The 11,324-nt window shown below is 34.8% G+C and overlaps 1 protein-coding gene across 1 annotated transcript; it reads left to right on the forward strand.

Annotated features, from left to right (window-relative positions):
- The first annotated feature begins 354 nt into the window (after positions 1-354).
- LOC113685330 (vacuolar protein sorting-associated protein 4A) lies at positions 355-10,650 on the forward strand. The gene is made up of 14 exons (XM_089200405.1): positions 355-505; positions 688-799; positions 2,018-2,168; positions 3,102-3,184; positions 3,603-3,722; positions 4,300-4,337; positions 4,464-4,582; positions 5,365-5,513; positions 6,549-6,630; positions 6,999-7,130; positions 7,760-7,847; positions 8,139-8,205; positions 8,874-8,947; positions 9,477-10,650. Exons 1-14 carry the CDS (start codon positions 482-484, stop codon positions 9,576-9,578), a joined length of 1,341 nt encoding a protein of 446 aa, XP_089056531.1. The 5' UTR covers positions 355-481; the 3' UTR covers positions 9,579-10,650.
- Positions 10,651-11,324: the final 674 nt, after the last annotated feature.

Raw genomic sequence — 11,324 nt, forward strand, 5'->3', positions numbered from 1 at the left:
CCTTTTGTCTTCACCCTTTTCTCTCACTTTCAGGCTATTATTTCTCTCTTTTTTGGAACCTTCATTTTCCTCTCTAAATCAACTTGCTTGGTCCATCTTAAGAGAGATTTCATCGAAGAAAAAGTTTGCGCGGCAGGGAGCGGCCTAGCGGGGCGCCCAAGAGGCATTTTTTTTTCCTTTTTGATCAGGAGGCTTACGGTCTCTGCCACAGCTTAGCCAAATTTTCTCATGAATACCAAAGATATCAGCCCGAGTGAAGTACACTATCTAAATCATAAACTCGATATATCATACGTGAAAATTATTATGACGTCAGTAAGTTCTTATTTTCGGAGGTTGACGTCAAACCCGAGGATATAAAAACTGACCAGCGGTATTCCTAGTTTGGCAGCCATTTTAGCTTTTGTAAGTTCCTGTCGATCAGTGAAGGATTTCTTTTCCTTTGCTTCATCTGCTGGGCTATTTTGATTAACCTGCAGCTATGTCAGAGGGAGGCACTTTAAAGGTGAACTTGTTACTTGCTTTTCAAAAGGTTTTTTGTTTCACAGATTTCCTAAATTGTCATAAAAAAATGAGATCGAAAGCCGTGGCGACTCAGGAAAACCTGCAAAAGTGTCTCACTTAGTTCTAGCGCCTTAAGCAACATTCAAGCTTTCAATCTACCGTGTCCTTTTGTCATGTTTTTAGAAAGCTATAGAGATTGTAACTAAGGCTACAGATGAGGACAAAGCTGGAAATTACGAAGAGGCTCTTCGACTCTATGAACATGGTGTGGAATATTTTTTGCATGCCATAAAATGTAAGTACAGATTATTTTTACGAAGTTAACTGTTTCCACTTCTTATTTGTTTTTCGTTTGAAAGAGGTTCTTCTGTATTTCATTCGGTGTACGCGAGGTCTCTCTGTTGCTCTTTTTCAGACGCATTTTATCTGCTGTCAATCAGTAGTTCCTTTTTAAATTTACAACTAATTGAGTTGTGATTCGTGTGGCCGCCAAAAGTTCCACTTGTAAGCGAAACTAAGGCCGTGTGTAATATGTGGTTCATGCAACTACCCCTTGTGTTGTTTTCTATATTTGAATCTCATTTTATTGTGAAAAACAATGGTAATTGTTTCCTGAGTGATATCATCACACAAACTGAGCAGGAAAAAAACTGAACATAAACTGCTCAAAAGTCCAAAGTGATTCTGTATTATAAAAGTGTGACACTTAAAATGCAGTTTATTTTACAGGTGCTTTATACATATACTGTTATTTGCATCCATTACTTTAAATTTGCTGAGATAGATTAGTTTACCTTCCATAAGGAGTAGAAATGGTTCCAATCACCTAATGTCATGTAAAACAAAATTAACCTTGGTAGGTTTTAGTTAATACTTGTAAGCTCATGACTCTATCTTTGCTCTTAGAGGAAGAACTCTCAAACTGTTACTTGCCCAGAATAAATTTATCTCTTGCAAGTAAAGAGTATTCTTTAGGCATCTAAGATCCGATAACTTTCCAGCTATGGAACCAAATTCTTGTTCAGAGTTTAGATGGCCTTAGTCTTTTTTTTTTATGTAGAAATGGAGAATGTTCTCCAGGTGCCGAAACTATTTTCTTTGTACTCTATTTCCTGATAAAATCCCTGCAAGCAAGTTCCAAGATAAATTTATGCAACATAGAATTCCTGTAATTATACATCAATCAATTTGAAACTTCAACATCCTCTACCCCCAGGCAACCCCTGCATAACTACCTGGGCATTTGAAATTTTGAGGAAAGAATTTTGTTTTGCATTGATCAAAGGTAACAAGTGTGTCTACTAAACAAGAATTGACAGACAAATTTCAGAATTTTTATACAGGATTGGTTCAAGGATTATTAGAAAAGGGAAGAAAATGGAATTTTTAAAATTGCTATGGAGGTTATCATAAAGCTCACTAGAACTGAAGTCAATTATTTACCTAGTACTTTTAATTGTGGTCAACTTGTAAAACTTTTTTCCTTATTTTCTCATCCTTTATGAAACTTTAGATGAAGCTCATGGAGATAAGTCCAAGGAGAGTATCAGACAAAAGTGTATTCAATACCTTGATAGGGCTGAGAAACTTAAGACATGTCTTCAAGGCAAAAACAAAAAGAAACCTGTAGCATCATCAGGAGGAGGAAAAGAAAACAATAAAGGGTTTGTAACTTTTATTTCAACAGAGAAAATTTGAGAAAGATTGGCCTAAAGAAGCCCCAAATTCTCACAATCACATTTAGTAAAGAGAGAATTAGCATTTTTAAGACAATATAAATTATATATACCTTTTTGGATAAAGCTATTTGCTTTTGCTACTTTGGTTACTCTACTTGTGTGGGAACAACCTGTAACCCTTTAACTCCCAGATCAAATTTGTAATTCTCCTTACTTTCAACCATACAATTCTCATAATGTTAACTCAGAGAATTTAGCATTGGATCAACTAATTATCCCCAAATTTATATTTTTCTCCATTCTCATCACTTATCTGGTAGATATTGTATTGGTATTGTAAGGAGAAATTCTGTCTTGGTCACTCATGGGAGTTAAAGGGTTAAAAACATACCTGTATCTAATATTATGTACCTTTTATTTAAAAGAAAATAGTGAATGCTAGTAGGGCTAAATGAGTTTTGTAGATCACTTTGATTTTTTATCTAAAATTAACTTTTTACAATTTATTATAAATTTATTTTTTTGTATGCTGCTTCATTATGTATTGTAAATTTATCCAGCTACCTGGCTTAATAGTCTCTTAAAAGAGATAATAATTTGTTATTCATCAATTTTTATATTTCTCAATGAATGGTGAAAAGGGAGCCAAAAATTAGATTTAAATTGATAGTCTTCCACTTTTCTTTTGATTTTTATGGGTCAATGACTAACCCTTTCATTCTTAGGATCAGTTCTCCACACTGTTTGAGTTTCACTGAGTTTAATCAAACAATCTCCCCTTTCTTGAAATTTTTTCTTTTTGCTTGAAAATTAATTGATGTTGAAAGGAGAAATGTTCTTCTGAGGTCAGTTCTTCTAGTGAAGGGATTAAAAAAAATAATAAACATGTAAGTATGTGTTCTTCATTTTTTCCAACAGTGGCAAAGATGGCAACAAAGACGATAACAGTGATGATGATGAAGACGATGCACAAGCAAAAAAACTCAAGGGTCAACTAAACAGTGAGTAGTAACATCTTAGTCTGTCTTACACCTGTTTCCACGTTCTTTTTCTTACTGTGCTGTACAGATAGTTTTCAGTTGTGTCTCAGGTAATTTGCTCTACAGCTAATTTTTCTGGTACTCCTTGTCTAAGTTATGAGATGTGTTCAAATGCTCTCATGGTTTGTCCATTTGCACTGTAGGATATGTATCATTTTCAATCCACTTTGAATTCATTTTGTCCCGTCTTGACCATCCTCAGTCCTCCTTGGTGTATTTTTATCTATTTTTTTTCTTTCTTATGCAACTAATAGTATTATATTTCTCCTTTAGGTTAAAGACAGTTTTGTAAATCACCAAAACTTGCTAAAAATATTGCAGGACTTTTGGTGTTTTATGAATTGTTCTTGAGGAACTGGATTTGTTTCTCTTTTCTAAGGTGCCATTGTAATGGAAAAACCCAAAGTGCTGTGGTCTGATGTTGCTGGGTTAGACTCAGCTAAGGAAGCCCTGAAGGAGGCTGTCATTCTACCAATTAAATTCCCACATTTGTTCACAGGTAACTAACAAGGCAACTGCCTTCACTTTTACTTAAAATTTTGGAAATTAAATTTTACTATCCTTTGCTGCTATTTGTATGCACATCATCCAGACAATTTGATACTGTGATAAAATAAGCAACATAAATTGACTTAAACACCATATATTGTTTGATACTGGAGTCCATAATCCACAGGTAAATAGAGGGTGCAGAAAATTGTGTATTTTAAAAACAGCACATGAGGTTATTGATAAATGATAAATTGGTTTTTACTTATTAATTAAGTTTTTATCTCTCCAAAAATTTGGTTTATACACATTACACTGTTAAGCTTAAGATAGAGAGCTGAGCTTAGATTATCTGAGATCAACAAAAAGCCAGAGTTATGGTGATAGCAAATAACTTGATACAGTATGCGAAGGCCTATTGTAAATTGTGGGCGTGATGTTTTATGCTTCGTTTTGTGATAACTAGAATTTTCTTGAGGATAATCTCTTTCAAGGGAAGCTTAACTACAGGTAGGTCTCTGTCTTGCCCGGGCCTAGAATGTTTATGATATCATACCCACTGATTTATCACATCTTTTGAATGACAGGAAAACGAAGGCCATGGAGTGGGATCTTGCTGTATGGGGTAAGATACATGTACCAATTCATTTGCCAATGCCATGAACTCAACATTTTATGGTAACCTATTTCAACTACCTAACAGGAGAATAAGACAGAGATATATTACAACAGTTTCCATTTTGTTTTACAGCCTCCTGGTACAGGAAAATCCTACTTAGCAAAAGCAGTAGCAACCGAAGCAAACAACTCAACATTTATATCTGTTTCATCATCTGACCTAGTGTCTAAGTGGCTTGGAGAAAGTGAACGGTACTGTCTAAAACATAATGTTTTCCATGTAGAAGTTGTCAATTAGTTAATTTTCCTAGCTTGTGATGAAAATTTATCCAATTTATTTCAAGTGTCTAATACTTATAAATAAATCCACTGAAAACAAGTAGGAAGATATGTTGGCCATTTATTGATTTACCCAGTGACATCAGGCAAACTCAAAACTGTGGCTCATGGTTTATACAACAGACCTCCTTGAGAAAAAAAAATTTTAAATTTTGCAAATTTCCTTTGATTGAGTAATCCAGGGTACCATTAGTTTTGCTTTACTTAGTGGTTCAGAAAAGTTTTGTCATTCTTTCTTAAACCAATCTGATGTATAATTAAAGCAACTGTAATATAATATGTCTCCTTTTCTTGTGATTCAAACAGTTTTCTTCTCTGAGCTCTCTTTGGGTCTAACCATCAATAAAAACAATCTTATGAAAAAATCAGTACATGTTGCAGGATTAACTTCCATTAGTGTGAATGAATGTTTTCTGGAGGGAAGCAATGCCATTGTGACTCCATGCCTGTCCAATCATTTTAACCCTTTCACTGCCAAGATCTCATTTACTAATTCTCTCAACTGTCTGCTATACAACCGATATGATGTGAGTTTGAAGAATTTGGTATTGGATCAACTTGTAGTCCCCTAATGGATTTCTTTATTCTCATCTCTTGTCTGCTTGATATTATATTGATATTGTTAGGAGAAGTTCTTTCTTGGTCAGTCATGGGAGTTCCAATCATGCCTAATACCCATCTGCTTACTTTTTCAGACTTGTAAAGAACCTATTTGAATTAGCACGAGAAAATAAACCAGCCATTATTTTTATTGATGAAGTTGATTCCTTGTGTGGCTCAAGAAGCGAAAATGAAAGTGAATCGGCTAGGAGAATTAAAACAGAGTTTCTGGTTCAAATGCAAGGTAAGTCTTATAAAAACAACATATATCTTACCTTGAAATTTCTAAAAATCAGCAGGGAAAGGATTAGGTTCTATAGTCAGTGTAAATAAAGCATTTGCTGTCTAGAATGTGGCCTGAAAAAGAGGGAAAATAAATCCCTGACAGTTACGAAAAGCATAACATTGGAATAGTTTTCTTTGATTCTAGTATTACATATGTTCTCCTTTTTTATTTTGTTTTAACAGTAAGAGTGCATGTACATGTAGAAAGATGACTCAAAGGCTTATTTCAGTAAATGTTTCCTACACCATTTTGTGAATCAGAAATAATTATCTGGCAACTTTTTCTCCAGGATTTTTTTTTCATTTCCTCTCATTCTAAGAAAATTAAATAAGGGTTTGTCTAAGACCCTTTTTTTCAAGTTTTTTCTCTCTTTTTGACAAATATTGTTATTTTTACCACTGGAAAAGTTTGAATTCCCCTTACAATGGAGTTCTTTTTTTGTTTTTGTTGTTCAAGCTTCTTGGGGCCTGCAGGAAAAAAAGGCTTCACAAGTTTTTGATAATTTGTGGTATCAAGGGGTTCAGAGAAATTATCAGTTGCTTCAGGATACTAAGGGGGTTTTAAAAACCATGGTACTGGTGCTACAAAATGTTGAAGATATTTAATGGTACATTTTAATGGCCAAAGGACATGGTTTCAGGTTTGAGATAAAAGGATGTATAAGATATCTAGGGCTCAAAATAATTTGAAACTCCTCTGCATTTAACAAATCAGTGTACATTTTAGCAACTTGGTGAAGGGGGGATATGGTTTCAGGTGAAAGATAACAGAATTTTCAAGATATCTAGGACTAAAAATAGTTTGAAACTCCATTGCATTTAACAAAACAGTGCACATGCACTTTATCTACTGACTTGTCCTTCAGTAATATTAACACAGGTTAAAGACTGAATGATATGGTGGTAATTTTGTTTGGCTGACAGGGGGAGTCTTCCCTCTATTAATAAGGACTTAAAGTGCTATTTTATTTAATCTGTTACATTTTAACTGAAGGTGTTGGAGTTGATAATAAAGATGTACTTGTCCTGGGAGCAACAAACATTCCATGGACTCTTGACTCTGCTATTAGAAGAAGGTATATTATATATGACTTTAGGATATTATTTTGCATTTCTTTATAATTATTGTCGCAAAGCATACTTGCGCTTATAAGGGGTTCATACTTGTGAATTTGTGTGTGAAACCTTTAAGTATTTGACCACTGAATTCAGTTTAGATTTTTGTGATGATGATACTGATTCTTTAGTGTATTTAAAAAAAAATCCAAGCAAAAAAAGGAAGAAGTCCTTGTTTCTTACACCTTTCACAGGCACAAAATCTCTGCAGTTCAAGGCCAAACTTACAAGTTTTAGTTTGTCAGTATTGTCAATCATTATCAAGACATATATTCAATATTCTGCATTTTATGGAAAATTGGAGTAATTTCCTCAACATCTTTTCTAGATTTGAAAAAAGGATTTATATCCCATTACCTGAGGCATCAGCTCGGGTAAAGATGTTTGAGCTACATATGGGAAACATCAAACACTGTATTCAATCCACAGAATTCAGGGATCTAGCAGAGAAAACTGAAGGGTGAGGACAATCAAACTTATTAATTGGGATAAACAACCTCAGGATCATAGATTAAATATAGTTTTTATTTAACCTGCAAATCTCCAAGGTCTGTTTGTCATGCATTAATTTTCTTGAATGTCAGTTCAAAGGATTTTTTTTTTTCCAATAAATCAAACTATGTTCTCCAGTTTTATTTTTCTTTGTTCCTATTACCTCTAAGTTCGGCAGTGGAGTTTTATTACATGCCTGAAAAAATTATTGTTTGGTCAGTCTTGATATGCATTAAATCAAGGATCATCAATATTGGATAATTAAAAGTTAAAATGCAAGCCTTGTTGAATGTTCCACTTTTTGCAGCATGAAAGCTTCACCCATTGACCCCTATGAGTGACTGGCATCATGTCACCCCTGAATCACATATAAAGGTCCCAAGAATATAGGAAACGATCACCAACTAACAAAGCCCTTGATTTTTAAACAAATTCTCTTCGTCAGTGCCTTAGGAGATGCATAGAGAACAGTTTGGAGAATATGCATTCTGATGTTAGGGTGTAAAGGGTTAATATCCAAGTCTACAAATCTTAGTTAGCACTTGTTTGTCAACACTTGTCAATTTAAAACTATGTACGCTCTCCCCATGATTTCAGGTATTCGGGTGCAGACATCAGCATTGTTGTGCGTGATGCTATGATGCAGCCAGTCAGAAAAGTACAACAAGCAACACATTTTAAACTGGTTTGTATAATGTCTTTCTCAAATTCAGGCATGAAATATTTTACTTCAGTTATCAAGTCAAAGTTCTTGAGAGCACTAATTGAAAAAGCTAAACATTGTTTTCTTTTCCCTCTGTTGCTTGAATAAAATGTTCTGTAATGTACACTACCTCTCCTGTCACAGACCTCCCACATCAAAATCCAAATTCATTGTTTTCCCCTAAGTTAAGGATCAGTGTGAAGACATTTGCTGATTTTCTCTTTTTCTTTGCACCTAATTTGTCACTGTTCTTTATTTGTGTGGTTTTAAAAGGCGAGGGGTCCCTCCCCACAAAACCCAGAAGTCATAGCAGATGATCTCCTAACACCATGTTCACCAGGTATTTATGTGGCAATTTTGTTTTACAGTTGAGATTGAATAGTCTCAAATTCTTATCCATATCTTTTATTTTATTTTGTTCCTCTGTTTTGTCAAATTCACCAAAGGTATGTGAGCTTCTGAAAGTTTAGGCATTTGTCTGAACAAGCAGGCTGTAGATGAATGAGAAAATCCTCAATAACCAGTTTGATGGTTTTGACCACTGACACTTGATCATGTGCAATTTTTCATGCATTGGGTCCTGGAGACTTTCCCTGTCTGGTTCATGTTGTCTTAATTTTGACCTATGTCAACTGGTTATTTTGCCCATCCTGGCTACTCATTCTGTGGGAATTTTCTCAACCCCAAGTACAATATATATGAAAACACTTCTGAATCAGGTACCAGGAGGAGTTTTTAGAATGGAAGGCTTTTGGAAGAGATTTACAATTTTAAATTTTTGCTGGATGAACAAATATCGGAATATCAACAGGAGAACGTTTGTCTAGTAATAAAATCTACAATCATTTTTACTATGATCATTTATTACAATGCCTTCCCTTTGGTTGCAATATCATCTTTTTGGCTTCCTTCTGCTGTGCACCTTTCCAAAAAAGATAAACCCTAGTGGTAAGGAAAACAACTTCTCCAGATCTTGACATAAGTTTTTTTTCCCCTGTTTCTTTGTAGGGGATCCGGGTGCAAGGGAAATGACCTGGATGCAAGTACCTGGAGAGAAGCTGTTAGAGCCTGTTGTTAATCTGGTAATTACTTCACAATTCTTCCATCAGTATGCATATTCTCCATACTGTTCTTTATACATTTCCTAAGTTGCTGAAAAGGAGAATTTGTTTAATAATCAAGAGCTTTGTTATTAAGCGATCATTTCCTTTATTCTCATGACCCTAATGTTTGATTCAGGGCTGATATTGTAGGGAGAAATGAAATGCAAGTCATTCCTTGAGGGTTAAGGAGATGGGATTCCTTCTCTTGTGGGAAGTGAGAGGCTCATTATCACCAGGGATGCATTGCACAATTGACAGCCATGCAGAAATTTTCAGCTTAAAATCAACCATCCAGAGACTAAAGGGCAAGCAAACAAAGCTGACTGATTGATCATGAGTCTTTTAAGATATTTAAAAGAATGGGAATTTTTTTAAAGACAGTAATCCCTGTTATTGCACCACATAGGCTTCAACTGGTTATTTTGCAGTTTCAGTGTTTTTTAGTGAATGGTATCCTTATTTTTCAAGATATATTAACAGCTACGACATTCCTTATGACTATTTTTAGCCGGACATGCTACGATCCTTGGCAACTTCTAAACCGACAGTAAACTCTGCGGATCTGAAAAAGTTTGAAGACTTCACCAGAGATTTCGGACAAGAAGGATAAAATCACTAGCATCCCACATTGTAATAACAACGTTTCATAGAAGTCTTTCAAAATAATCAGAGTTAGACATTTCACTCTTAATATCCATGAACCAATTCTCCCAACAGATGGGCATACATTTATTTGTTGTTTATTCCTGAGAATCTTGGGTATTATCAGGGCAATACTTCTTTGTCTATGATTTTGTAAATTCTCACTATCTGGCTGTCTTAAATATCTTAAAATTGTAACAAGAATTCACATGTTGATCACTTAAAGGAATGAAAGGGTTGATGGAAGGGGCGTGGTCACATTTTTTTTAGGAAATTTCAGTCCTAAAGAAATATACATAGAAAATCTGGAAAGAAGCACATGATAAACTAAAATGACATGGGTATGAACCACATGGGTTCCCTTTAAGCAAAGGAAAAAACTTCAGTATGGCTGTACTTCAAGTTTACGGGAGAGTTTGTCTTGTTACAGGAATTTTATTATTGACAGGGTGTTCCCATAAAATGAGCACATTGATAAAATAGCGAAGAAAACAGATTCACCGAGAAGCGTGACCTGCTGTTAACCCTTTTGGATAATTAATTTACCCATCATTGTAAACAAGAGAATCTAAGCATCGAATTTTTTGTTATGCTTTATCAAAGGGAGGAAGTTTACTTCACGCGACATTTTATTGTAGAAAGGCTTAGCTTAGTATAAGTTTCATTACAAGAGTGGGCAAAGGCTGGAACAACAGCTGCCAATAAGTTTTATCCCATATAACTGATCGTTGAAACTCTCAGTATACCTCTATGTTTGAAAATTTTATGGGTCGCAGTAAATTGCTGTTGCTCTGAGAGCTTCAAGTTTTCTGTTTGTTTTGTTACTTATTAGGTAATTGTTAAAGAATAAAGACAAGAGGTTGTTGTAACCTCTTCCCTTCCCCTTTTCCTCCCTGCGGTACTAATTTGCGTGAAAACCATCTGATATGACTATCCATCGAAAAGTACCATTTTTATCTTGCCCCAGTAGCTATTACTGCAGATGTACAGAATTACAAAAAGCAGCCTAATGTTTTATTAAATTGGCAAAATTACTGGTCGGAGGTTGTTGTGTTATTCCAGCTTGTTTTGCTTGGCGCACTCTAGAGAGTCAAGGATTGGGTCATATTTCAACATAATCTATCCAATACTCTCGATCGAGCGCAACTGGATTAAATGCGTCACGTGACCGAATATGCCTCCCGAGGAAAATCTTCTTTGAAAAGTTGACTTAAGTTCGGAGAGAGTTTTCCTGTTATTTCTGAATAATAGGAAAACTTGTTTGTACGTTAAGTTTCAGTTGAAAGTCAATATCCCTTTTCGACGGTAAGCTACTCGTAAATAATCTGTTTCGCGTGTTACAAAATGAAGCACTAAAATTTTGACTTGGCCTTTGCACGACTTTTTGTTATCTCTTGATAAATGAACAAATTTGGACGCTCATTCAATCACCTGAGAAATCAAAGTAAAAAAATTATTTTAAGGCTCAGCGATTAGTTTCAAATGGTGCCCTTGATATCATACTGAGTATTGTAAGCCAACATTCCCTTCGCCTTCCGCGAGCAATTGTCACAAAATTATATCTTACATAGAAAAACAAATGTGGATACTTGAATCAACAGCACAGCTTACAGAACAAATTTTATTACCGAGGAATTAAAAAATACTTTGAAAAAAGCATATATAACTAGTAGTCTAGTGGTATTTATCTTTACGTGAATATCAAGAGAGTATT

This window comes from Pocillopora damicornis, chromosome 3 (assembly GCF_964200805.1).
Source record: "Pocillopora damicornis chromosome 3, jaPocDami1.2, whole genome shotgun sequence".
Taxonomy (NCBI): domain Eukaryota; kingdom Metazoa; phylum Cnidaria; class Anthozoa; order Scleractinia; family Pocilloporidae; genus Pocillopora; species Pocillopora damicornis.

Excerpts from the sequence above, each read along its gene's own strand:
- LOC113685330 (XM_089200405.1), top strand. The coding sequence starts at position 482 with ATGTCAGAGGGAGGCACTTTAAAG. Across the intron at positions 6,631-6,998 it reads GACTCTGCTATTAGAAGAAG|ATTTGAAAAAAGGATTTATA; the intron begins GTATATTATATA and ends CATCTTTTCTAG. Across the intron at positions 7,848-8,138 it reads AAGCAACACATTTTAAACTG|GCGAGGGGTCCCTCCCCACA; the intron begins GTTTGTATAATG and ends TGGTTTTAAAAG.